The sequence below is a fragment of the Heteronotia binoei genome, chromosome 10 (assembly GCF_032191835.1).
Source record: "Heteronotia binoei isolate CCM8104 ecotype False Entrance Well chromosome 10, APGP_CSIRO_Hbin_v1, whole genome shotgun sequence".
Taxonomy (NCBI): Eukaryota; Metazoa; Chordata; class Lepidosauria; order Squamata; family Gekkonidae; genus Heteronotia; species Heteronotia binoei.
Window position 1 is genome coordinate 46,048,008 of NC_083232.1, and position 27,389 is coordinate 46,075,396.

The window sequence follows — 27,389 nt, forward strand, 5'->3', positions numbered from 1 at the left end:
CCGCATTCCTTTTCGATAATAGGGTCACCCCCAACCCGGTCACAGGGGTCAGTCCGGCAGAGCTCCTCATGGGGCGCAAGCTCATAACCTGCCTAGACAGACTACACCCCGACAGGGCCCCAGACACCCGCGGAAGTCCCGAGGTCCGGGACGCAGCCAGGGGTTTCTTCGCGGGCGACCCGGTATACTCCCGGAACTATGCCAGGGGGCCCGAATGGGTGGCGGGCCGCGTGCTACGAGTAACGGGGTCCCACCACTACGATATATCAACCGAGGGGGGCCAGATATTACGGCGGCACATAGAGCAGTTACGCCGCCGCACGCTACCGGAGGAACCTGCGGACACTGAAGAGGCGAGTTCCGGGGAGGAGCCAACTAGGGGCCGACCAGAGGACGTGGCCCCAACACCTGTTACACCGATGCACGAAGCACCGGGACCAACAGAGCCCGAAAGACCCGCGGAACCAGACCCGCAGCCGCCGGCCGCGCCACGGCCCACCGATGCACCAGCAGCGGAAGCCGCGCCGCCGCCACCAGACCTCCCCAGACGTTCCACCAGGGAGCGCCGACCTCCCACGTACTTTAAGGACTATGTTCATTAACCGGGGGGGGGGGGTGTAGTGTATCGGCAGCCATACGCGTCCACACGCAGAGGCGACTGGGTGGTCCCAGGCGCCTCCAGCGTGGGGCGCGGAGTCCCCCGCCAATCACCAGCTGTGGCAGGAAGTTTAACAGGTCAGGATTGGCCTGACCTGTCCAGTAGGCTGTACCGGGGATTGTACATAAGCGGGACCCGGCCCGCGTGTTCTCTCTCTTGCAACGTTCTCCTAATAAAGAATGTTGCCCTACTCGCGTCTCCCGATCGAGTACGTTACAACTTGGGTGACCACGGGCCAGTCACACACTCTCAGACTAAACTCCTTACAGGGTTATTGTATGAAGATAAAATGGAGAAGGGGAGAATGTTGTAAGCTATTTGGGGTCCCCATGGGGAAGAAAAGTGCCTTATAAATAAAGTAAATAAATATGTAAACTGTAATTTCAACCATGACGACCCCCATCCTTGAAGTTGCACAGACACTGATCCTTAGATTCTCAGTATGAATCTATCTGAACAGTAGCAATGAATAAATTTACTTTAAATAGTACCTTTGGTCCAGGTAGGCCTATGCCTCGTGAGCCTTTTACCCCAGGCACCCCTTTTGGACCTTGAATTCCCTAAAGAGAAAAATAATGAAGTTAATTATTGTTTCTTAGGGTGAAATTAGATGTGATCCATTTGAAATTAGAGGGATCCATTTGAACAGATGAGGAAATGGGGAAAGCTATTTTTATCTATAAAAAGGTAAAGGCAGTCTCCTGCGCAAGCACAGGCTGAGTACTCATTTTACCGACCTCGGAAGGATGGAAGGCTGAGTCATCCTGTAGCTGGCTACCTGAACCCAGCCTCTGCTGGGATCGAATCAGGTCATGTGCAAAGGACTCCAACTGCAGTACTGCAACTTAACCACTCTGCGCAATGGGGCTCTTTTTATCTATAGGTGAGCGTAAAGGTAAGAGGAGTTCCCCTTTTTTCTCATAGTGCTCCATTCTCTGAAGCACATTTCTTTCAGTCCAGCTTCAAATGACAGAAAATAGTGAGGATGATGAGGGAAGAGGCAGAGTTTAGCTCCCCTTTTCCATTTCCATCTTTAAAAAATCCCCCACTTTGCAAATGACTGGGGGTAAACACTGCTCCCCTCTACTGCATCAAGTATGAGATAAACACTACAGACAACTGAATCAAGAAGAGATTTCTAGAATGAACATTTGTGATAAAAACAGTTTACAAGTTAGTGTTGTGTTGTGAATCCCAGTGTGTATAACAAATTAATAAAAATAGCTCAATCTTTAAAGATACTTCAGCATGGTTGCTACTTGTTTTACTTTGTATTTTGTATTTACAGGAATAGGTTAAAAGATTATGATCTCCAAAACATCAGTTCATACATCAATTGTGTAATTATGTATCATTTTGGCTTTCAAGAACTGAATACTGACATGCTGAAATTAAACTGTCAGATCTTTGGGGTCATCAGCTGTAAGAAAACAATCCATAATTGAAAGTAGTGCAAATGTGTATTGTTACACTGAGCCAAAACAATACTTTAAAATAAAAAAAATTACAAAATACAAACCAATAAAAGTCAGGGAATTTTAAAACATAATGAAGGTATGTCACAGATTAAAAAGGTAGTCACTGTCATGTTCAGTTTTATTCTCTACTTTATACAAGCAAAGGAAAGAAACATAATTTATCTTCCTGCTCTAAGGCCAACTTGACATATTCCTGTAGAACTTCCCAGATATACTCCAAATTGGAAAAAGCACTGTCATTAAGGGCAAAACTAGATTTTGATTACTTCCAAAATCTATGCAAAGCCCTGTATATTCACTATGTGGGAATAATCCTTCAGAAGACAAGAAGATAATTTTTGACACTGGATATTTTAAATGCTCATTGTGAAATTTATGGTGCGTTCACGCTACACTAAATAATGCATTTTACATCTGCATTTTTGCTATTCTTACATAGTAAAAATCCAGATGCAAAACACATTATTTAGCGTAGTGTGAACACACCATTAATGTAGAAATGCTGCTTTCTGCGAAAGAGTAACTCGTTCTGCTACTTGAATAGATAACCAGTGTCTCTCTGAGCAGAATTACACTCTCCATTAAAGTCTTATAAAATGTGCTTAGGATGCCATTTTCCTCCTCCCAAAAGAAACACCTTGTAACATTGGCTACTGTATGTTTTGAATCCAACACTGTTAAGGTCAAATTGCCTGACTGTCTTTTGAAGTATTCTAAAATAACTGCATCCTGATTGTCATCCTCAAAGGCAATGGATTTTATTGAGACTGTATTGGCTTAAATCCAAGTATTAGATTATGAATCATACTGTAAATACGCAGGGAGTAAAAAAAAAATGGCACTGACTTAAATTAGCCAAAGATGAAAGTGCATCAGGACTGACTAAGACAAAGGCCATGATTATGCAAACTGTGCAATGTTGTTGTCCTCAACAAAAATAACAGAGACACAATTTATGACCCTATTTATTCATAAAGCAACAAAAAGGCACGGCATGTCCAAACTTGGTATTGAACTGATCCAAACACAATGTGGTTTGACTTGCCCTAATGTCCATTTACCTGAACTCCTTGGATACCAGTTCCAGTTGGTCCCATTGGGCCCTGTGGTCCATCCATCCCTCGCTCACCCTGCGTGCAAAATAATCTGTTTAGTAAAATGTTGTGTGTTTTAACGGAAGTATAAGTAATTGTCACTATACTGTTTTTAAACCCCAAATGTCTTTCCCATATTCTTGAGTACATACCAGCTCACCAGCTATTCAAAAGAAACCTCCCCTAGGGAGAACAAGATCATGGAATTTTGAATATTTGTGGAAGTTTGAATATTTATAAAAATGATGAGATCATAGCAGGATGCCGAAAAACGGCACTTCATGAAAATGGGTTGCATCCAGCCAGCTTTCTCTCTCCATACCCCCTAATTTCCCCTCCCTACTACATCCCTTATCACACTTGGCTTTTGGCCATGCAAGCACCATGATCCTCAACCCAGCTCTTTTGGTGGTCAGAGGGGACCATATCCTCCCTTTTTCACCAATGGAAGAGCTGACTGGATCCAACGCAACACATCTAGGTCATTCCATTTTCCCTGCATTCCTGATTCCACGTGTCTTCCAAATTCCTTGGAGCATTCTCCACATGGTAGTTTCCATGTTGCTGCTTCAGCACTGTGGCAATCTAATTTACAGACTCTGTTCTATGTGTTGTACCTTATCTCCTTTGATGAACTGGCCTGGAGCTCCAACTGGTCCTGCTGGCCCTTCAGAACCCTTTTCACCCTGGAAATATTTGGAATTCAAATTAAATTAAGATTTAGGAATGATTCCACATGAATCTAACTGGAATCTATGAGCAGGCATTTAGTAGCTCACGGTAAGACACAGATATTTTTCCTAACGCTTCTTAAATAAACCATCTGATTATTGCAGCAGATTACTTACAGATATAAACAATACTTTCTTAAAAAGGCATTATACTGAAGAGTGAACCAAACTGGGTTCCAAACTGTTGCTTGCACAGGCAGAAAACATCTCTGCTTGTGCAACTAGCAGCCTATGACTTCTATAGATTCCCACTTTCAACTGCAGCCCTTTGTACTGATTCCACACCATTCCCAAGGGTCTTCCAAGACTGGGATTTTGAAGGGTATAGGAATGCCACCACAAGAAGGAAGATAGAAACCGCATTCCACATGCAGTGATCTCCTTTAAAAACACATCTAAATGCTAATAACAAAGTGTGGAGCCCAATTTCAGTTACTGAAATGGAGCAGAATCCTTCTCCTTTCCTAGCATGGCCCCAATGGAATGGGGGGGGGGGGCTGCAAAAGCCTTTGTATTCTATAAATGGATGGAGGTAGTGATCTTCACTGTATTTGGTTTTGCCCTTAAAAAATTGTTTCCAGACAACCATCTATCAAAGCTTTATATAAGTGTTTGCCACTTCCAAACCAGCCACAAATGACTAACATAGCTGTGTCCTAACAAGAGTGCTAGTAAACATGCAAACCTTTCTCGATTTTTAAGGCTGCCCTTGTGTCTCATCCAGGGCTGTGTTTTACTAAGACTGCAGTTTTCCTTCTAGTCATAGTCTCAGTCTGAATCAGAATCTTGTGGGGCTTGGGAAATCAATTACCAGCAGTTATTGTCTGACTGAGGGGGAACGAGAGTCAGGTCACTGGAACCCCAACTCAACATTTAAAAATCACATCTACTTTGGCACTAGCAAGGTATGACAAGTTAGAAAAGCTAAAAAAATATGCAATTCTACAAGGAGATCGCTTGGCCCTAATCTTTAGGAATTTGGTTTCTGTCCAAACATGGTAAAAGATGCAGTAAAATATTTAGAGTGCACTGAGTGGAAGATTTGTATATATGAGAAGAATCTTTATTTTTCAGAAGTGGAAAAACAAGCAAACTATCTCAGACAGCAGGAGGTTGTGAATCTTCCGGTACACATCTACCAGGACAGGACATATGTGGGAATAAGACATAAGACTAGCTTTAATTGTCATAATTAATCATTGTTGCTATCTTTAAACCATGTTTGTTAGTCAGTAGGTTTTTCACATCCTTTGTTTCCAGAAGCTGGTAACCACGGAGACATAAGAGTCATACAAATCCATGACTACATTGCTTTAGCATCAGGATCTCCCAAAGTGGAACTGTAAGTGGGTTTATCCTTCCGAGTTAAATCCATGTCAAATGAAGTTTCTGATAAAGCAGGTCTACTTTGAAAGTGTAAGTACAGAGGGAGCTAATAAAGATAGGTATGCTGCTGGAAGTGGTTGCATGTTAAGTCACAGAAAGAAGTCATTTCCAGTGGTAGATCGTGTAGATGCTATACAAAGCCGCACAAACTCTGGAAAGTATCAGAGTATGTGAGGAAAAAAAGAAGCATGTGAACTCCATTCTTCTTCTGAAATTCCAAGCCATGGTTAGCAACACAGGTGAACTAAAGAAATGTATAGAATGGATGAGCCGAATAGAGATATGTGTGGTTCTTGATGAATAAACACAAGTTATTGGAGACAGAAAAGGAAAGGCAGACTGTTCCCTCACCCACTCTGATGCACACTCCAGTCTGGTGTAGTAGTTAAGACTGTTGGACTAGTACCTGGGAGACCTGGGTTCAAATCCCCACTTGTGACATGAAGGTTATGAATGGTATCAGAGGCCACATTTTTTCTTTGTTTGTTTGCTTTTTACCTTCTGTCCTGGAATTCCTTCTCCTGGTTGACCCCTTTCACCTGGCACGCCCTGAGGACCACGGGGGCCCTGAATTTTGAACAGAAAAATATGTTTCAAGATAGAGCTCCAAAGCACTGTGGAACTCTGATTCATACAGGAAGCATACAAAACAAGGAGGAGCTTTGACTGGAGATGAGTCTGTACGTACCCTAAGAATGGTGGCACTACACTGAATGCATAAGGAAATCCCACTGTTATAATTATAAAATGAATATAATAAAGGCCATAACACTGGCCTCCCAACACTGACTACCATCTGGACTGGAGGAAATCGGGCCAATATAGTTGACATCTTTTGGACACCAAGCTGTCAATTTAAGTGTCCACGTTATCCATGCTGCCTAAGTTAAATCCGAGCTACCAGTTTAACTGTTTTAACTTCTTAACTTCTTATTATGTCCTTATTGTTTGATTGTTTTACTGTTTTATTGCTTACTGACCGTTGTACTGTAATTGTTGGTTTTAATGGTTTGATATGTTGGAATCTGCCCTGAGCCCATTATGGGAAAGGGCGGAATATATATCCACAGAAATAAATACAATAATCAGTCATTTCAAGCAGATGAGAAGGGCTATCTGTCATGTTACTTCTTTGGCCTTACAGGGCATGATCCTTCCCAGAAAACAACTCTGCACCATCCTCTATATGACACCCCCTCAAATAATTGATAATGGCTATCATATCACCTCTCAATGGTATCCTCTCCAGGCTAAACATACCCAACTCCTTCAGCCTTTCCAGATACAGGGTAAAAAATGCAGGGGAAAGAAAACATTACCATTTCTGGGTTGTTTGTTTGGGGGGGGGGTGGTGGTTTGGATGCTGTTGTTAATAGCTATACCAGGAATCATTCTAAGTTAAAGCTAAAAGCTTCCAGTTTAACATACCATGCCAGTTCTAAATTTTTATCAAATATAAATTCAAACAAACATTGCATTTACTCAGCAGTACCCTAAAAATGCTACATTGTAAAATATTCTTCAGAACTTGACAAATTCACTTACCATTGAGCCTGGCTCACCAATTCCAGTAGGTCCCGGTGGCCCAATTCTTCCGTCCTGACCTCTTTCACCCTTATTTTTAAAAATATAAGGGAAGCATTTATGACTGTTCTGAATATTGTCAGGATCAGAAAGGAATCAGCAAAATCACACCCTTCACTCAGTCATTCAAAGAAAAGGGAAGATGGTAGCATTAAAATCACAGCAGCATACTTTTGGTCAGATTATATGAATTATGTTCTAGGCTGTAATCTTATGCTTAGTTGCATCAGAGCAAACTCCACTAAACATAATGGGATTTACTCTTCAAACAGCTTGCAGTATTCATCATGAGATAAATCCAGTGGCACCCTTAACACAAAGTGAGATAGATCTCTTCCACTGGAAGGAATTTTCCGTCAATGGGAGACACTTCATAGTGGAAGGAAGATGCTTCACAGTAAAAGGAAACTATTGGCTCCAACCTAATGAGATAAATTTTAATCTCGAGAATAGTTAAGATTTATATCATGGTTTTAATTTCACAGTTTAGTCTAGTCTTTGACCTGACCAATGTGCCTTCATAATAGAATCTCAGATCTTCCACTTCTCCTTCATACACACAGAGAGATTAAGGAGCTCAAAAATGAATAAATTCCCCAACCTTTTGTTTTCACACAATATATAAAATATTCAGGGATGTCTTTATATTCTGGCTGCTTTTTAAAACAAAAACTACCGGACATAAAACTCTAAAGAACTGATACAAGATAGATTCAGTTGGGTAGCCATGTTGGTCTGAAGCAACAGAACAAAGTTTGAGTCCAGTAGCACCTTTAAGGCAGGTGGGGGCATGGGATTCCCCGGTTTGGAGGCCTTCCCTCCACTTCAGGGTTATCAGAAAGTTGTGCGGGGGACAAGGAAATGTCTGCTGGGCACTCCATTATACCCTATGATTCCCATAGGTTATAATGGAGAATTGACCTGTGGGTATCTGGGGCTCTAGGGAGACTGTTTTTTGAGGGAGATACACCAAATATTCAGCATAACATCCAGTGCCTCTCCTCAAAACACCTCCCCCCGCCAAGTTTCAAAAAGATTGGACCAAGGGGTCCAATTCTATGAGCTCCAGAAGAAGGTGCTCCTATTCTTCATTATTTCCAAATGGAGGGAAGGCATTTAAAAGGAATGCAGTCCCTTTAAATGTGATGCCCAGAACTCCCTTTGGAGTTCAATCGTATGTCACATGCTTGCTCATGGCTCCACCCCCAAAATCCCCAGATATTTCTTGAGTTAGACCTGGCAACCCTAGCTGAGATGGTTGTTCACTAGATTCTCCCATTCTTTCCTTGCCCTTTGTGCTTCTACAAAGCAGTGCATACATCACTGATCATGGCTGCAGTGGAGGGGCATGGTTGGCTGTTCCCTAAACAACAATGCATATTTCTTGCAATTAAATGAATGGTTTATTTCAGCATGTGTTGTTTTTTTTTTAAAAAAAACAATCAAATAGATAATCAGGGCTTTTTTGATAGCAGGAACTCCTTTACACCCCCCTTATGAAGCCAATCTTTTAAGAGCTTACAGTAGGCCCTGCAAGAAGAGCCCTGTAAGCTCTTGGAGGATTGGCTACATCAGGGGGGTGTAGCTTAATATGCAAAGGAGTTCCTGCTCCAAAAAAACCCTGGATAATCTAAATTAATTGCTTGCAAAATCCAATGTTCCATATATATCAGTTTTGTAACCCCAAGGTATGTGGCATAAACACCATTGCAAAGGAAACTATTTCACTGCTGTAGATGTGTATGTTACCTTAGGTCCTGGATAGCCAGTCCCAGGGACTCCTGGAGGTCCATAAGGGCCTGTTGGCCCTGGTTCCCCCTTTAAAGAAGCATAAATAAATGCATTTCACATACTTGAGCATGACATGTTAGGCTTTTTAGCTTATAGAAATCACAATATTTCCTCAGTAGTAGGTCTTCAGTTCACAGCTTTGTCACGTTTATATGGTGTGCCCAGTATCAGAATGTTTCTGTTTCAGTCCTGAGATTAAATCTGCACCACCTATTTTTCCTGTGGTCTGCTCTTGAATGTGCAGAAAAATGTGGTGACATCATCCCATATCCTGCCCGAATTTTGCTTTACTTCTCCTCCTCCTTTCTTGGTACTTCATTGGATAAGTACTAGTCTGCAAAATTCAAATTTCTAAGCAAGTTCAGCATGAAAAAAGAGAGGTACAGCCCCATGATATACAATCTGAGCTTGTGTGGATCCTAGCAATATACACGGGCACCCTTCATGAACTTTTAAGCTTTTTTTGAGAATTTTGTTTTTGCAAAGAGGATCTGGAATTCTGTTCCACTGCATTCCCCCCCCCCCCAAAAAAAAAGCCCTGCACAGCAGTATGTGTGGACTGCCACCATGAGCACTTCACCTGCAACCACCCAGCAGTTCCTTCTTTGAAACAGATCAAATGAGGATTTTGTTTGATCCAGTTTAAAGGGGACAGCCCCAAGAGGTCCATGACTCATATCAGCTCAACATCATGTGGACACTCCAAAACAAAACATTCCACATAGGGAAGATTCCCTGCACCCTATGTAGTTCTTGTCCTTTTGGCACTTGTACCTGGAATCTTTGGATTCATCTCAGAACCCACCTTGATCCAGAATAATCAAATGGATATCCCATACTATTTGATATGTTATGTCTCTTTTAGCACCTATACTTGGTTAAAACCCCTAAGGAACAAATGAAATTTTAAAGATTCTACATTTGTTCCTTTGAGGGTGAAGATGTTAATATGCTGATGTTAATGTTGACTAGAAATCTTTATTTCCCATCAGCAGGAAGCATAAGGGAAGCCAAGAATAACATAAGATATTTGTGTAGTGTCTAATCTTCTTGGCAGAATTTCTTCTGTAAATACTGCAGTATGATGGGATTTGTGTAATGAGGCCATATAAATGATTCTTTTATTTTTTAAAAAAGATATTATCAATGCTTTTGTCATGTAACTAAAGATATCCCATTCCAAAAATTTCACCCATGAACTAATTGAAGTTATTAATCAACACATATTTCAAATGGGTTTTAAACATTCACATGATAATTGTACATCCAGGTTATGGATAATGGATATAAATTGTAATATTAATTCATACAGAGCTGCAACAGGCAGTCTCCTACATAGGTAGGTACTCTAGGCTGAGGAGAAGTCTTTATTTAACTCATTCCTCATGATGCACTGTCAGATTTATCTCTTACACAACTGTGCTCTAGTATCTCATGGTCTTGAAATTATTTTCCCAGCCCAACTAAATGAGATTCCCCTTCACTGATTTTTTCTTACTAAAACAAATATTTGCTAAATGACAGAAACAGAACTTTTAAACAGTGGAGGCATAAAATAAAAGCTATTTTTGCCTTGATACAATTGATTATAATCTTCTCCAGCACCACTCAAATACTAGGATCTAAAACATATAGTCCTCTTCAGACTGTCTCCTAGAACCCCAAAATCTCTCCGTTGACACAGGATTTTCACTTGGTGTTGGATTTGGCAAATTCCCTGTAAAGTGTGTTTCCTGCTTTCCACATGGATCTTCTGTTTCATAGATTTTTCCAAAAATGTTCAACCCAATGGAATATTTCCTAATGTAAAACACTAGTTTGTTCTAGTTTGGAGCAGGGGGAGGGGATGTCCATGCATGTAAGCCTGAGGGAATACAAAGGCTAACTTATGAAGGCCAAATAATTTCAGAAGATTCTTCTCAGCTGTATAAAACACACTCAGTCTCTTTCAAGTAACTACTGGAATCTTGCCAAATTTTTAGCAGCTGTTGATACAGCATATATGTCATAGGGTGCATGAACATTTTTCTGCATTAAGTTGAAAAGCTAAACTATAACAAGTATTTCTGTGAAGGCTATGAGACTACTCCCTTTTGTCAGTGACTTTGAAGTAAATATCTATATTTTAACTATGACAGAAGTGAGTGACATCTGGCCTATGCACAAAATCAGAAACCAGAGAATGAAAGCACTTAATATTTTTGCAGTGGGCTTCTAGTCCTCATGGTCACTGAGAGCAAACGGAAAACTGCAACACATATTGTTAACTATCACAAACAAGTAAGCAAATAAAAAAGTCCACCCCCTCCCACTCTTTGGAACATGCGTGTACCAGACAGCCACAAAAGCAATTCTAAACAGCTCTACACAGAATCCTACTCAAGTCTATGCAGTAGAGCTTACTTCCAATAAAGTGTTCTTAGGACTGCAAAATCTGTAGGAATGCAAGTTACACAAGATGCCACAAAACTAGAAAAACTGCATTAATTTAATTATATTAGAACATAAGAACATAAGAGAAGCCATGTTGGATCAGGCCAATGGCCCATCCAGTCCAACACTCTGTGTCACACAGTGGCCCAAAAATTTTATTTATTTATTTATTTATATATGTCAGTAAGTAAGTAAAATTTTATTTGTATCCCGCCCTCCCCCGCCGAAGCAGGCTCAGGGCAGCTAACAGTATCCATAAATAAACAATACAATAAATAAAACATTAAGATTAACATTTTAAAAACAATCAATACTTAGTTAAAGTATATACACACACACACACACTGTGGCTAATAGCCACTGATGGACCTCTGCTCCATATTTTTATCTAAACCCCTCTTGAAGGTGGCCATGCTTGTGGCCGCCACCACCTCCTGTGGCAGTGAATTCCACATGTTAATCACCCTTTGGGTGAAGAAGTACTTCCTTTTATCCGTTTTAACCTGTCTGCTCAGCAATTTCATCGAATGCCCACGAGTTCTTGTATTGTGAGAAAGGGAGAAAAGTACCTCTTTCTCTACTTTCTCCATCCCATGCATTATCTTGTAAACCTCTATCATGTCACCCCGCAGTCGACGTTTCTCCAAGCTAAAAAGTCCCAAGCGTTTCAACCTTTCTTCATAGGGAAAGTGTTCCAGCCCTTTAATCATTCTAGTTGCCATTTTCTGGACTTTCTCCAATGCTATAATATCCTTTTTGAGGTGCGGCAACCAGAACTGCACACAGTACTCCAAATGAGACCACACCATCGATTTATACAGGGACATTATGATACTGGCTGATTTGTTTTCAATTCCCTTCCTAATAATTCCCATTGATATTGATGTACATAGTTTACTATTATCATAGAATATCAGCTTCTGCAAAATGTAACTCTTTGACAGTGTGGGAACATCTGTGGCTATAAATATGTCCTTGTGCCATAAGAATGGAATCTTCTTTCTTTCTGTCCTCGAGGACAATGCAATGCAAGGACATTTCCATATGCCATATTTGTGCTCCAGCTGAAAAACCAATCATAGTTTCTGCAGGGCCCCATTCATTCCACCATTATTTCAGCTATACAACAGAAACATCTTCCATGGAAAGTGACTTACTCTACTGCCATTATGCTTAGAAAAGACTTATTATTTATACTCTTGGAAAGAGTGGCCATCTTATAAATAGTTGCCAGACTTTGAGTTCATTCATAAGTGTCTGGAAACTTAATTTTAAAAGAGTAGCTGAACGATCTTTGTGTAAAGACAACAGAATTTAGAGAGGTCATTTAGTGTCTATCTACCATAGTACTTGTATGAAAAAAGCACTGACCTTTTCTAGCTGAATGGGTATTTATTGAGTTGTAAACAACCACTCATTTTATTGGGTCACTTCCTCTCAAGCAAGTTCTTTTTTCTGAAATTTAAATAATGCAGAGATGGGAGCCTCAGTCTGGATCATGCTAATGCAAAGAGTTGGCTTCCCTTGTGCAGTTTAGAATATAGAGAGTAAACAATTGCATCACACAAATATAAAGGCTTGCCAAGTCTTTACTAAGAATGAATAAATATTAGACAGAAAGTGTCTGCCTTATCTTTCAGAGTCAAAATGACTTCGCTAAGCAAAAATCTGCATTCTGTCTTCATCAGACTAATAAATATAGTTTGAGGTGGTGACTGTCAGTCTCTCAAGGACTGCATCTGGATTTTTCCAGGGCCACTTTTGTGGCTGCAGGGCTGGGGAGCACGCAAAAGGGAAGAATTCCTCTCAGTTCCATGGTGGCAATGAGGAGTCATGTGGGCTAGCTCTGGGTCAGCTGGGGAGGAGCGGAGCTTCCCATCCCAGAGGATTTGGAAGTCACAGTTTTCACTCTGATCTGTCCCACCCTTATATATCCAGCTTGCTGCCAGGGCCTCAGTGAGCTTCTGCTTATTATACTTGGAGCTGCTTATAATCTTCACAAGTGGACAATCTGGGAGTTCAAAAAAAAATAGAAAGAGGTTCCCATTCATGAACTGGATTCAGTAAGGGCCATCTGATTATACTGTTTCTCACATAATGAAATCAACATCAATTTTCCCAACAATTGTGCCACATGTTGGCGGGGTATCAGGCCCTGCTGCTCTGTCTTTTGACCCGATATCCTCAAGGGATAGGGCCCACAAGGCCTTAAGAAAAGGCAGAGGTTCTCTGGGCATCTTCCTCTTCCTCCTCCTTCCTGGCTCTCTCCTGTGCAGAGAAGTCAGGTGCCTCTGCAGCAGCCTTCCTCCTGATAACTTCTGAAAACAAGTCATGCATATTCCTCAGGCCTCAGTTTGGAGGGAAGAGGGCTAGCTAGATACTCAAGCTTTCTTCTCTTTCTTCCAGACATTTTATGTCATTCATATATGCTTGATGCGGTCACCAAGATGAGCTGATGCTTCAAAAAGGTGGACCCCATGCTATTGCAGTTGCTTTGTTACACTTGAAAGATAGGATCTTAAACATAAACATTAACAGAGGTGTCCTCTGAGAAAAAAATCATTATAATTTTAGATCTGGGATCAGAGTGGGGAGCTTTGTGTGATTGCTAATTTTCAGATAGGACGTTATTGGTTTGGGATTTAAATCAATGTGTTTTTCCCCTGAAGTTTTGGAACCAGTATTACAATGTGGAATCAATTTGAGGGTCTGCGGCAGCTGCTTTTAAAGATAATTGTAGTAAATTTGCATAGAACATAGTCCTGCCTGTAAACTAAAGGCCCCCTTAGTTTCAAGCAGATTGAACAAAGGGAATCGATTTTACAGACCCCTGAAGAACTTCTTTCCACTGATTCCTAGTGGAGGAAAATGGCACCTGTTGCATAGGGTTGCCAGCCCCCAGGTGGGAGTGAGGGATCCCCTGATTTCACAGGCTCCTGACTGCCGCCGGGGAAGACCCCTCAACAGCCACAACCCAGTTTGATGTCCCCAATATAATGACATCAAGAAGTGACATCCCCCACACACACTCCTGGAAAGCTCCTCATTCTCCACAAGCGAGAGCCTAGGACCTGCCCCCCCTCTGTTGTCAGCATTTTAAAAAAATATCCACATTCATTTAATTGTCCTACTCTTACAGTGACTAACTGCCAAAAAAAATTATCTTTCCACTGAAAACTCTGCATTTAGTATTTTTCCTTGTGGTCTGCTGTTTGGTTCTTTTCACAAAACAAGGAAGGAAGGAGGGAAGAACTGTAGCTCTGCCATGGAGGACTTTTTGGGGAATGGCTTGAGTGGCTATTTTTCAGCAAAATGGCACCACAACTGAGTGGAAACTAGTTTTGCCTGTCCCCTAAAACCTACCAGTGTTTCAAGTGAATTGGATTAAGTGGTCCAATTGTACAGGCCCCTGAACAAGTGCCCTGCCATCCTACTTGCAGAGTAGGGACCTGCCCCTGCAAAGGAGGGAGGAAAGGAGATGGAACAAGCCAAAAACACAGATCTGCCAAACTTGTGCCTGGCATGTGGCACCCAAGAGCTGCATGGAAAATTCAGAGAAGCAAAGGAAAACAAGACAGAGAACCAAAGAAAAACAAGCAGCAGCAACCTGCTGATGATGGCAAACACCCAAACATAAAACACTACAAGGATTTTTTTGGAAAAGAGTTCATAATGCTTAAGAATCTCAGATTTGGGTAACCATTCTGAAAAATCATGGTAATTACCCAAAACAGCAATTTTTGCACACATTTATAGCTTGGGAATTCTATAATTCACGCCCATAAACATTAACATTTCCCTTTAAAAATATATTCCCTCTTTTACATGTTCACTGTGTTTGTGAACATATCTGCTGAGTATCAGTTGCACAAATGCAAGTGTATGTTTTGCATACACAAGAGCAAGCAAAGCAACACATACTGAATGGGAAGTTATTGCAATTCAGACAAAACTGAAAATTCTACAAAGGCAGGAAATTTACATTTATTTCCCCCCCTTTTTTTTTCTTTCCCAGCTGAAAAACTGCAAAATTGGTTTATAAAAAGACGGCAAACAAAGAATTAAAAAATAACAATAATGCAAGGGAAAAGAGCAAGGGAGGACAAGATTCCAAAATTGTTTCGTGTCCCAAACATTTTCCACATATAATGCAGTTCTTGTGTGTCTTCAAATGTTCTAGTTGCCTCAGAAACACAGCCAGTATGTTGCACACAATGCACACCCACATCTAAGACAACAGAAGCGGCATTCATTAGATTCCCAATTACTTGACAGTCAACTGTAAAATAGTGTCATTAACACCAGTCATTATATTGATAAATGTTTAGCTGTCAAATGTTCAAATATACAAGAGTAGCATAATAAACAAAATACAAATTAGGAATAGTGTGCCAGGACATGGTGTTGGGGACTCCTGAATTCATCACCACTTGGATCCCAGAGGAATACACATCCAACTCCTATCACTAACTCCTTTTCAAATTCAGAGAACTTCAAAACCTGTTTGAAACTCTGCCAGATAAGAAACAAAAAGCTTTACAAGGCATTTAAAATATTTGGAGGGATGCATGGCTCAGTGGTAGAGCATATTGGGGAGGGACAGTGGCTCAGTAGTAGAGCGTCTGCTCGGTAAGCAGAAGTTCCCAGGTTCAATCCCTGGCATCTCCAACTAAAAATGGTCCAGGCAAGTATGCATAAAAAACCTCAGCTTGAGATCCTGTAGAGCTGATGCCAGTCTGAGTAGACAATGCTGACTTCAATGGACTGAAGGTCTGATTCAGTATAAGGCAGCTTCATATGATTAAGCTTGCTGAGGCCAATAATTTGCACATTTTTCATTGATCTAACATAGCTTGTGTTAAAAAAGTAAAAAGAGCTAATGCCATTTCAGCAGAAATTATGTCCTTTATATGCCATCCACTCTATTATGATGTCACAAATCTGTATTAGCAGTGACTCCGCATTAGCAGTGACAGAATCAGATGGCGCAAGGGTGCCGACTTGTCTAATTCCTTCCTTGTCTAATTGGGATACTTTTCAATCTATTCAGTCTGAGGATGTATATATGGCCCTTTCTCTTGCTTGCTATTTAAATCTCATGGAAGGCTTGCTGACTGGGTCCGAGAGGTAGTTAATGCCTCCTTGTGAGAGGGGATGGTCATCCCAGCCTTGAAACAGAATGTGGTGTATCCACTTCTAGAGAAGCCTATCCTGGACCAAGGAAATCTCAGCAACTATCTACCAGTCTCAAACATGCCATTCTTGAGCAAGACTGTAGAATGGGCTGTGGCTGGAGAACTTTCAGCTTTCCTGGTTGAAATAAACTGGCTCCATTGTAAACTGGTATTAGGCCTGCTTATGGGACTGAAACAAGCTTAGTCGCCCTGTTGGATGTGACACAGAAACAGTTCAACAGTGCTGATTCTCCTGGAAGTCTTAGCAGCTTTTGATACCATCAATCATGGTGTGCTTCCTGAACGCCTTTCTGACCTGGGATTGGAATACACTGTTTTGCAATGGTTCCAGTCCTACATCTCAGAGGGTAGGTTTCAGAAGGTGGTGTTGGAGGATAGCCGCTCAATCCAGCCTTTGATTTAAAGTGTGAATGAGGTTGCACTCCCCTTGAAGGAACAAGTCCATAGTCTAAGGGTGCTCTTGGATCCAGGCCTACTGATGAATAAAGCAGGTGGCAGCTGTGTCCAAGAATAGCTTTCACTAGTTTCAACTAGTTAGCCATCTGTAGCCTTTCCTGGGTAGAAAAGTTCTGGCCACTGTGGTCCATTAACTGGTTACATCTACATAATATTGTTACTGTATGTATATTTTAGTTCCAGGTTTAATTATTTTACTGATGTGTTTTTGTTGGTTTCATTGGTTTTAAGATGTGACTTTTATTATGTACATTTTTAATGTTTAGCCACTTCAGTAGCCCTTATGATGGCAGAAGGATGGCATAAATTTTGTAAAATAACTAAATCTTAAAACAATGTTATCATCCACAAAATTAGCTGCTCACTGACAACAGCAGTGTTAAACAGTAGTAACTCTATAACTTTAATGTAACCCCAGTATGGAAGCTGCCGGGTCATGTCAAAGGGCCTTGGACTAGGGTCCCTTTGGGTGGATGGCTGCTGGACCCTCACCACTTTTCAACCTGCAGTGAACCCTCACCCTGTTATATTAATTTGGCCATGCTCTAGTTGTAGTTATCCTGTAGGCTCCCACTGATAATCACATTAAATTCTCTATTAAGCCATATTGTATGGCTGGTCCATTAATAATCTGCAAACAGAACTACTTCTTTATTTAACTCTGTTCTACAAGTACAATAATTTCAGTTCTGCAGCTGAAAGAGTTTTCCTTTGAACTGGAACACACCACTGGATAGCATGCCAATGCTCATGATTTCGATGCAAGAGTTTGGGTGGCTTAACTTCCTGCTTCTGCCAGATGTAGCAAAATCTGGCATGTGTACACAGTAATAGGTGCAGCTTCTACAAACAGATACTCAACCCACTGAAAGACGGAAAGACTCAGCTCACACAGCTGAACTCATAACTACTGGATTCACTAAAAGAAAACAAAGTGAGGGGGATGCAGTGTTTTTCAAAAAACCGGAGCATAGGTTCATTCAAAAGAACATGTTGCATCTTGTCTCAGTCATGGATTATCGATATCAAGATATGCATGACGTATCCTCTTAGCCATAGAAAAACATCTAGCCATGTAAATAATCACTAAATGAGTCATGTGCACATGGAATTTTTCAGTTCCCCCTCTTTTGACAGTAGCTCCCCTTTTTGTTAGACCTCACATCAAATTATGTATCTTGTATATCTTACCTTCTTTCCTTGAATACCTTTCGGACCAGGCTCACCTGGAGGGCCAGCGATTCCCTGAAACAAAATACCAAAGGCAAAGTGTGATTTCTCCCAAGGGACACGTAAAGAGTAACTTTGTGCGATCTCAATAACAAAAAACAACCTCTACAACTGTAAGTAAATCCTTCTAAAAAAAATAGGATGTGGCAAGCCTCAGATTCAGCAGGATCTCACAGCAGCACAGCTCCTGAATGTTTCTGAGTGTTTCCCCTCTTCCTCTCCACCTACCTTGTCCATTGAATACTAGATGTAGCTGAATAACAATCCCTGGATTAGGAGAGCAAGCAGCCAGCCAGCCACCAGGGGCTTTGCCACACCCCCAGCAGCCCTCATTAACCCCTGGAGAAGTCCATGCCACCCTTTCTCCACTTCTTATGTGATTTTGGGTGGCAGGTGGCTTGCTGACCTTTTGACTGGGGGCGGGGGCAGCCCAGGAGAACCCCAGGCAAGCAAGGCCTGCTTCGGTTGGCTTTATCTGTGGCCAGCCGAGCCAGCTTAGGGCTCTCCTTTCTTGCACTGGGTTGCTTTTGGCTGGGGGGGATATTCTAATGAGTTATGCTAATGAGCTTCACCACCTATTTTTCTACAAAATGACCTTTGGTATCCTGTACATTCATTTTTCATCAGTTGTTTTTAATTCCATGCTGCTTTCCTGTGTCCTGACAGTCCTACCTTTCAATATAATTCACTAATCTACAAATTTTAAAATGAAATTCTGACATTATATAAACAAAAGATAAAGTTCAATTTAAAAAGGTAAAGGTAATCCCCTGTGCAAGCACCAGTTCTTTCCAACTCTGGGGTGATGTCACATCACAATGTTTTCACGGCAGACTTTTTAATGGAGTGGTTTGCCATTGCCTTCCCCAGTCATCTACACTTTCCCCCCAGCAAGCTGGGTACTCATTTTACCAACCTTGAAAGGATGGAAGGCTGAGTCAACCTAAGCCAGCTACCGGAACCCAGCTTCTGCCAGGATTGAACTCAGGTTGTGAGCAGAAAGCCTCTGACTGCAATACTGCAGCTTTACCACTCTGCGCTACGGGGCACAATACAAAAAAAAAGTTCAATATAAAAGTAATTTCCAAAAACAGTAACAACTGGATTTCTGCTTCTTTATTGTTCAGAAATTCCATTCTGTGCTGTATTCCACCCCTTTTAAATTCCAGATTCACTAAGAAAATTTCTGAAGGTAATTTCAAAAGTGGAACATCTGAGTTGCATCTTTCAGCCCCTCCTGCTCATTTGCACATCTTTCCCCCCATTGTGCATTAATGAAGAACAAGCGCACATTGGTAAACCCTTCAATGAAAGAGAAATAAAATGCTCCCTGATTATCACATGAATCCTACGCAGAGTTAATCCATTCTAAACCTATTGATTTCAATAGACCTAGAGACTAGAGTAACTGCATATCATTGCACTATATCATTCTACTATCACTGCATCATTGCATAAGATAACCACTGCACTGGTTATCTTAAAACTGTTGGAAAAGGCAATGTCTGGTGTACAAAGAAGATGAGAAGAAGACCTTGCAGGTGGCAGCAAGAAGACATAGGGACCAATTTCCCACTAGCTCTCACGCTCCTCTTCTCTGCAGGGGTTCCGGGGGATTTCACACTATCTGCCCTGGGACTGCAACTAGCTTCGCCTTTTTTGCAGGGCAAACAAAAACTGGTTTTTAGAGGTTTCTGTTTGCCACGCAAAAAAAGGCGAAGCTAGTTGCAGCCCTGGCCAGATAGTGTGAAATCTGATGGAACCCCTGCGGAGAAGAGGAGCATGAGAGTGGTGTAAGGCTAGTTGAAAATCAGTCAGGATCATGAGATCAGCATCTTCTCTCCTGTTAAGTGCCATTCCTTGTCTGTCTCCAGATTGCTACTCTTAGGCCAATTTCCCCCTTCCTCTCTGAGGTGCCACATTCAGTCTTGTCCTCTCTCTCAGCTAGAAATATAGCTAGGAGCCTATCTCTGTTGCTCTTCTTTCCTATCAAATATGTTAATTCCTAAATACACCTTTATCTACTTTTTAATCAGGTTGTGCACCATTGCTGTGCTAATTACTCTACCAACAAAAACATCAGACTGATATGAAAGCAATGCTCCAGTTGTAGTCTACGATGCCAGGGCACAGTAGAAAGACTCTGCTGTTTGTCCCTAGACAATTAATTTGCAACTAAAGGGGAGTTCACTACTTAGGGAAGGGTCCTCTGGACATGTTCAGAGGGCTCTCTCTTCTTTTCAGCCAGAACAACCTTTGCAGTTTCTGTGTGAGAATAAGGCTCTGGGGAGCAGCACCAATTTTGGAATACTTTCCATGGTTTGATACCAGCAAGCCACAAAACCCATTCAGAATGTGCTAGCACTTAACATATACCCTGGGAGTCACCATTCCTTCCCCAAGATAACAATTTAATTTGCACACAGATTTGGAGCAATGATATTATAGATTTGGAGCTAAGAGTGAACCTGTGTCAATCAAAGATCAAGCTGATCTAAGACTAATCAACATTTCATAGATAAAAAACCCTAAATCTTAGGATGCAATCATATAGTAATAATACAAAATGCTATAATTAGATGTTGAAAGCACTGAGAAAATCCCGTTTCAGTTTCCCCTGAGGTACAGACAGGACTCTCCTGTGGCATAAGGCTGCCTACCCTGGGAACTCTTAGTCACAGGAAAATGTTTATGGAGAAATATTAGACATTTTTCTGCTGGCTCAAAGACTACGGCATTGGTTGTGGGGGGGGGGGTCAATAGTTCCACTGAGAAAGGCAAAAAAATGTTCTCACAGTTCTGCTTCAAGCTACACACTGTGGTGCAGGACAAGATGCTGAGCTTTTGAGCAAGTGACAAGAACCATGAAAATGCAAGGAGGTTCCCCTTGAGAGCAATAATTTTAAAACAAAGTAACAGATGGCCAGCTGTATAGCCCAAGAATGTAGCAGCACAAACCTCACTGTTGACTAAGTTCCTAGGATACTTGGGTCCTCACACCGCCACAGAAAAGACCACTCTTGGACTGAACCCTCTAGCCCAGCATCCTTACTCCAGTGGAGGAACAAGACCAGATACCTCCAGGAAGCCAACAAGGAAAGCAGCAAGACACTCTCTGGTCTGTTGTTCCCCTCATCTGATATTCAGTATGCTGCCATTAGGACATGCCATTGAGTTCTCATGAATATTAATTGATATAATCAATCATCTTTCTGCTGAAGCATCTGCACTGGCTACCAGTGCCTAGACACAATTTAAATTGTTGGTTCTTACCTTTAGGAGCCCAAGTGGCTCAGTACCTGTGTACCTGAGGTACCACCTCCACTCATACTGTCCCACTCACCAGTTATGAGCCTCTTCAGAGCATTGCTTCCTGGGTCATCATTTGCAAAGGGAGGCAGGTGGCAATCAGAGATCTGATTTTTTTTCAGTGATGACACCTTGCCTTTGCAATCCCCTTCCCCTTGAGACCTATCTGGTACCTAACTTACTTTCCTTCACATGCCATAAGAACATAAGAGAAGTCATGTTGGATCAGGCCAATGGCTCGTCCAGTCCAACACTCTGTGTCAAACAGTGGCCAAAAACCAGGTGCCATCAGGAGTCCACCAGCAGGACCAGACTCCAGAAGCTGTTGCCCCCCAAGCACCATTTCAAACACAGCCTCAGACACAGACTGATTTCCCACTAGCATTGCTCTGCCCCAAGGCTACTGTTTCCCCCCAGCTCAAGTGATCTATTTCCCATCAGTTGCTCCATGTGCGCATTTTGAGTCATGGCAACCTCCTGTTCCCTGTGTCGTTTTTAGATGCTATCTTTTCAGGATTACCTTGCCGCACAGAGAATTGGAGGTTGCCACAGCTCAAAATGCACCCACAGAGCAACTAGTGGGAAATCTATCACTTGGTCTGAGGAAAACAGAAGCCTGAGAGCGGAGCAATGCTAGTGGGAAATCGGTCACAGTGTTCCATCTATATCTCATGGCTAATAGCCACTGATAGACCCCTGCTTCATATGTTTATCTGAAAATGATACAGTCCAGACACAGTCATTTAGCTCTAATAGAGTCACTACTATTAAAAAGGCTTACCTGAAGGCCTCTTGGTCCCTTTGGGCCAAATGGACCTTCCTCCCCCTGTGCAAATGAAATAGCAGAATTGTATAGATTAGTAACAAACTGTAATTCAAATTATAGTTTTCTAGTAGTACTCAGACAGCGCTGCTGGGGCCTCTTGGTTCACAGCATGTTTCTGGGCTGTTTTGATGTTGCTATCGATTCCAGCACGCCACACTCCCAAATCAAACTGGTTCATCTGCCATGATGTATATGGACATTTCTGTCATGTAAAGGGCTGTGTATGTGTGTTCAGGCACAGAATTCATAACACCCCTAGGAAATTAAAAATTCTGGAGTTTCCTGACCATTAAACCTGTTTAAAAAATAGGTTAATCAGAAAGAGGAATATTGATGGCATGCATTCATTCACAAATCAGTATATATTTTCTTTCCCATAACAATTGCTTCTTTTTACTCAGGAATTTAGGCTGCAATCCTATACATACTCACTTGAGACCTCAGAGCCCTCCAGTGACTGCAATTTTTATTTGCAGAACACTTGTTCCAGCATCTCACCTGCTTTTGCCCTGAGTAAATACATGCAGAATTGGGCAGCACATCCTTTCTAATCTGCAAATTCCATGTAGGAATATTTTCCCCTCCAATCCCAAACATTCTATGAGATAAACTGCAAGGGAGGTGGGAGTGGGATGAGATGCATAAATCATCTTGGGCCTCTTGAGTGGGAAGGAGGGGACACACTTTCTCCTTTACTCATTTCTGCTTACTACTTGGAAAAAAAGATCCTAGTCAGTTCTATCACCAAGACAACAAAGCTATTAATAGATATAAATAGTCTTGAGCTTGTTCTCTCTAGACTCATATAGACCATCCATATCTAAAATGAATTAAAGTGATCAGCAGTTATTTGCATTGTGAACTATTATGGAAGCAGTACAGTGTGCTGATTAGCCTTTTGAGATACGCAGACTTCTGAGCAGTGGGAAACACCAGTAAACACTGCAGAATTCCAGGCTGTAAATCAGTTTTTTTTATTAAATAGAAAGAAAGAAGCTGGGCCAGGACATACAACAGGGCCATCAATTATACTGCTATGCCCATCTGTCCAGACTGTAAATGTGCTTCAGAATATTGAGACTGTGCTCTTGAACTTTTGCTTTGCATTTCTGCAAAGTGTACCCCATGTCTAGCTATTTTCCATTGGCATGATCTCTCCCATTCTGAGAAAACATTCTCGATTCATATGTTTGGCCATGGTCTTTTCATCTCCCTTTGAAAGTGGGAATCCTGTGGGTGATGAGAAACCCTGGACTGTTCAGAAGTCTCTTAAAATGGTTAATCCATTATAGCTTCTAATCCTTTACAGATGTCTATCTTTTTAAATACTTGTCCTTAATAAAAACTGACTGACAGACAAGCTCTTTCTTTACATTTCTGCAATCTTGGCATATGGCTTCTATGTCCAATTTTCCTGCCAGCTGCTCTCTCCTTTTCTTTGATCTTTGCGTACACACATTTCACAGAATCTCCTCCTACTTTGTCACATTTTGCTACTGTAAATCTACACCGTTGATGTGCCAGCTAAGAATTTGGCAGTTCACACCAATTCCTTTTTAGCAACCCACACAATTGTACAATAAGTGTATTTTTGGTGGACCTGTAGTTTGGGTCACACAACCTATGCAGATCAAACCAAACAGGCTGTCTTTAAAAGCCTGTTTATAAGTTTATCCTCAAGGAGTGGTTTTCCTTGTTGATAGTGGCTGACAAGAGATACTTTTCAGAGAGCTGAAAGCTGTCCAACAGAATCTAGAATTGCCTGTATTGTGCATACATCCTTTGTCTCACTGATCAATTAGGCTTCGGAATTTTTAGAATCAATACAAAACACTGCAAAATCTAGACGCAAAAGAGGGAAGAGGGCACACACCATAATCAGTCCTCTCTCTTTCAAATCTTGAACCAAGAGGCAAGGCAGAATAGAAATATTTCAATTAAAAATAAAATTAATACGATACAAAAACGTGTCTCTGCAGCCAGGGTCTCATATCCCCACAGCATCAGGGTTCCAGCATGGCAATGTACTGGCATCTAGTGCTGCTTTTAAAAGGCAGCATTTATGGCTAGCATCTCACTGCTTGATTTGCAGAATGCTATCCCATCTGCATTAAACAGTCATGCACGGTTCTGTAATCCCTTCTACAATTACTCCTGCATGGCACTTCTCCTGAAAATGGTTCTGAAACTTCAGCTGGCACACAGTCTTAATACCCTACCTCCTAACTGGTATTTTCAACTAATAATACTACAGATATACTGGCTACTTACTAATTTCTAAGTCCAATTCAAGATGTTCATAGAGCTAAGCTATCTACCATATCATCATCACAGGAACTTGCAACCATATACCAGGTGTGAATTCTCCATAAATCTTGTATGAGAAATACCCTCACAAAACCTTCCCACTGATCTCAGAAATGGGTAAGCTTATTTAGGAGGAAGTGTTGCCCTAGGAATGTAGAGGCCAGGCTATATAGGTAACTGGGGGCAAAACTACATGTTAGATCTAACACCTGATAATGGAACATCAACTGCAAGTTCTCTGTGGAAACTCAGTTCAGGAGTGTCCCAGGGGCCCAACTGGGATCAGAACTCAACACAGGAGGAGGAGGAGGGGCTCCTGCTTTCTCCCTTGTGCTGTTTTCCTGACTTGAAAAGGGACCCAAGGCATTTTTTGCCCCATTGGGGTTCCATATGTGCAAGCATTCAGTGCATATATAGCCCCTCCAATAGGACAAATAACACCCTATAGGGGCCAGTTCAGGTCTGGAAAATGGATCAGAGGAAAGGCAGGTTCCTACCACATTTATATCAAAATCAGGCCCCTGTAGCAATTCTAAATTGAATTCCCAAAGGCAGGGCTGGCCTTGCCACTAAGCAAACTAGGCGATTGCCTAGGGTGCCAGCCTTCTGGGAGTGCCAAATTGGGCACCCCCATGTGACTTGGTGTTATCAGTGCAGGGGTGGCACCAGAAGTTAGCCTCACCTAGGGTGCCAGACAGTCTAGGGCCAGCCCTGCCCACAGGGAACTTGCAGTTGATATTCTGCTGTCAAGTGGCAGATGTAACACGTAGTTTCCCCCCAATTACCTATATAGCCTGGCCTCCGTATTCCTAGGGCAACATCTCCTCCTAATTGAGCCTACCCATTTTTTAGATCAGTGGGAAGGTTCTGTGAGGATACTCCTCATACAAGAGATATAGCAAGAACTTTTGAACTTGAGTCTAACTATGCTGAAACACTTAACAGGCTGTTTCTTAGTGACCCGAGATGGGGACTGGGATAGCTGAAAGCTGCCTGTTGACATATGTACCTGAGCAGTCATCTGTAGCTGTGTTAAGACTGTCTGGTTGGTGCCAGAGAATCAAAGGAATCTACTGCGCTGTCCTGGATCAGTTTTTCTTTCAAGAAGAGTACACAAACTTTCAAGGTAAGGAACAACTAGCCTTCCACTCTGCACTGTCAATACTTTCATGCAAGTGGAAAGTTCTCACATCATGAGAAAAGATCTATTTCTAGAACCTTAACTATTTGTCCCTTAGTCACCCTTCACCATTTCATGTTAGTACAAATTCAGAATACAAACAAAACAGACACTTGGTTAGCAGTGACAATCAATTGATACTAATTTCAACTTACTCTGTCTCCTTTTATGCCTGGTATCCCACATTCCCCTTTGTTACCCTACAAATGTATGTATATAGTTAGCATGGTTTTATAATGATATTTTACAGAAATATTTAATAATCATTATAACAACTAAAAATGCATTTGTGTCAACAGAAATGGTGATGATTCCAGCTCCTAGTCCTGACTGTCTCTTTAGAAATAATTTTAAAGATCCAAGGAACACACTGACTTATTAACCGTTTTCACACACAGCTTACCTCGCAGTCACAATCCTGTTCCCTCCAGTAATTATTTATCAAAGTTATATCCTGCTCCCTCTCCCTCAAATGGGACTCAGGGCAGCTAACAGCATACAAAAGATACAATAAATACACCTAAAAAATATAAAATGATTAAAAACCTATCCCCGTTAAAATCTATCCACTATCATGCAGGGTAGGATGTGTAGATGGCACAGTAAAGCATACAAGCTGGTGGATCACAAATCATCCAAAGGCCACCTCAAAAAGGGCAGCCTTGCATGCCCTGTGAAACCTAGGGAGGTCCCACAAGGCGTGCACCTCTTCAGGCAGGTGGTTCCATGGGATGGGGGCCACTACTGAGAAGTTCCTCACTCTTGTTGACATAAGGCAGACAGTTCATGGACCATGGTCCTTCAATAAATGTGGAGATGAAGATCAGAGAAGATGAAATCATGCTGGAAGAGGTGGTCCCAAAGGTATGAGTCTCAAGTATGAGACTTGTTGCTTCAGCCATGACTAGGATCTATAGCATGTTAAGCACCACCCACAACATCACAGCATCCTCACACCAGCCACATAGCCTCTGGTCAATCTCCTTTTTGTTAGGTTGTCAAACCTTTTCCTCTTGAAAAGTCAAAGGCCATTCTGATACTCTTAGCTATTTCCCCTCCCACATTTCATCATCCCTAGCATGTAGACTGTAGTGCCTGGGAGTGGGGGACAGTAACAGAGGAAGAGAAAATTTCTATTGTGCTCTAAAGTTCAGTAAACACACTGAAGTAGCTTCTTCATTTGCTCAGCTTAATTTTGGGGAATCACATAAACTCATAAAATTGCAGTTTGGTCACTTCTCTTACTTGCAATAAATTCTGACATTCTAAAGAACCCAATAAATTCTGACATTCTAAAGAACCCATCTCATGAACTCACAGAAACTGACAGCATTCCTGGAAATATATTCTTTTTAAATTCCCAGTGAATTAGGAAATCTAAAGAAGCTACAGCTGAATTATTTCCATGTTGTTTGCATAAGATTATCATGGATAGGATTCGACGGACTTCTTTGCATACTGATGTTCCAGTGGTGGCAGTTAGTAGGTGGAGGTTGTAACATGGAAACTATATAACTACCAGAATTAGGCATGAGCAAGAAAATGGAGGTTTGTGGTTCATGAGAAACCATGAACCATGAATCCCCATGAACTTTTCAGTTTCCCGAACCTGTTTATGGTTCACTGATTTGTGAGTTTGGGGGGGAGTTTCCACATGAGGTAGCATTTTTAAATCCTTTCCCTTTATTCGCTGAGGTGTGCCACTACTGTGGTGGGGCTCAGCAAATGAAG

General features: G+C 41.6%; 1 protein-coding gene across 1 annotated transcript in view; it reads right to left on the reverse strand.

Annotated features, from left to right (window-relative positions):
• Positions 1-27,389, reverse strand: part of COL28A1 (collagen type XXVIII alpha 1 chain) — an 83,707-nt gene that overhangs the window by 34,755 nt on the left and 21,563 nt on the right. The window contains exons 9-17 of the mRNA XM_060248559.1: positions 25,814-25,858; positions 22,127-22,171; positions 17,998-18,051; positions 8,681-8,749; positions 6,893-6,961; positions 5,846-5,914; positions 3,848-3,916; positions 3,198-3,266; positions 1,150-1,218 (exon numbers count right to left, since the gene is read on the reverse strand). Of these exons, the coding sequence (XP_060104542.1) occupies positions 1,150-1,218; positions 3,198-3,266; positions 3,848-3,916; positions 5,846-5,914; positions 6,893-6,961; positions 8,681-8,749; positions 17,998-18,051; positions 22,127-22,171; positions 25,814-25,858 (558 nt within the window). The remainder of the gene's footprint in view (positions 1-1,149; positions 1,219-3,197; positions 3,267-3,847; positions 3,917-5,845; positions 5,915-6,892; positions 6,962-8,680; positions 8,750-17,997; positions 18,052-22,126; positions 22,172-25,813; positions 25,859-27,389) is intronic.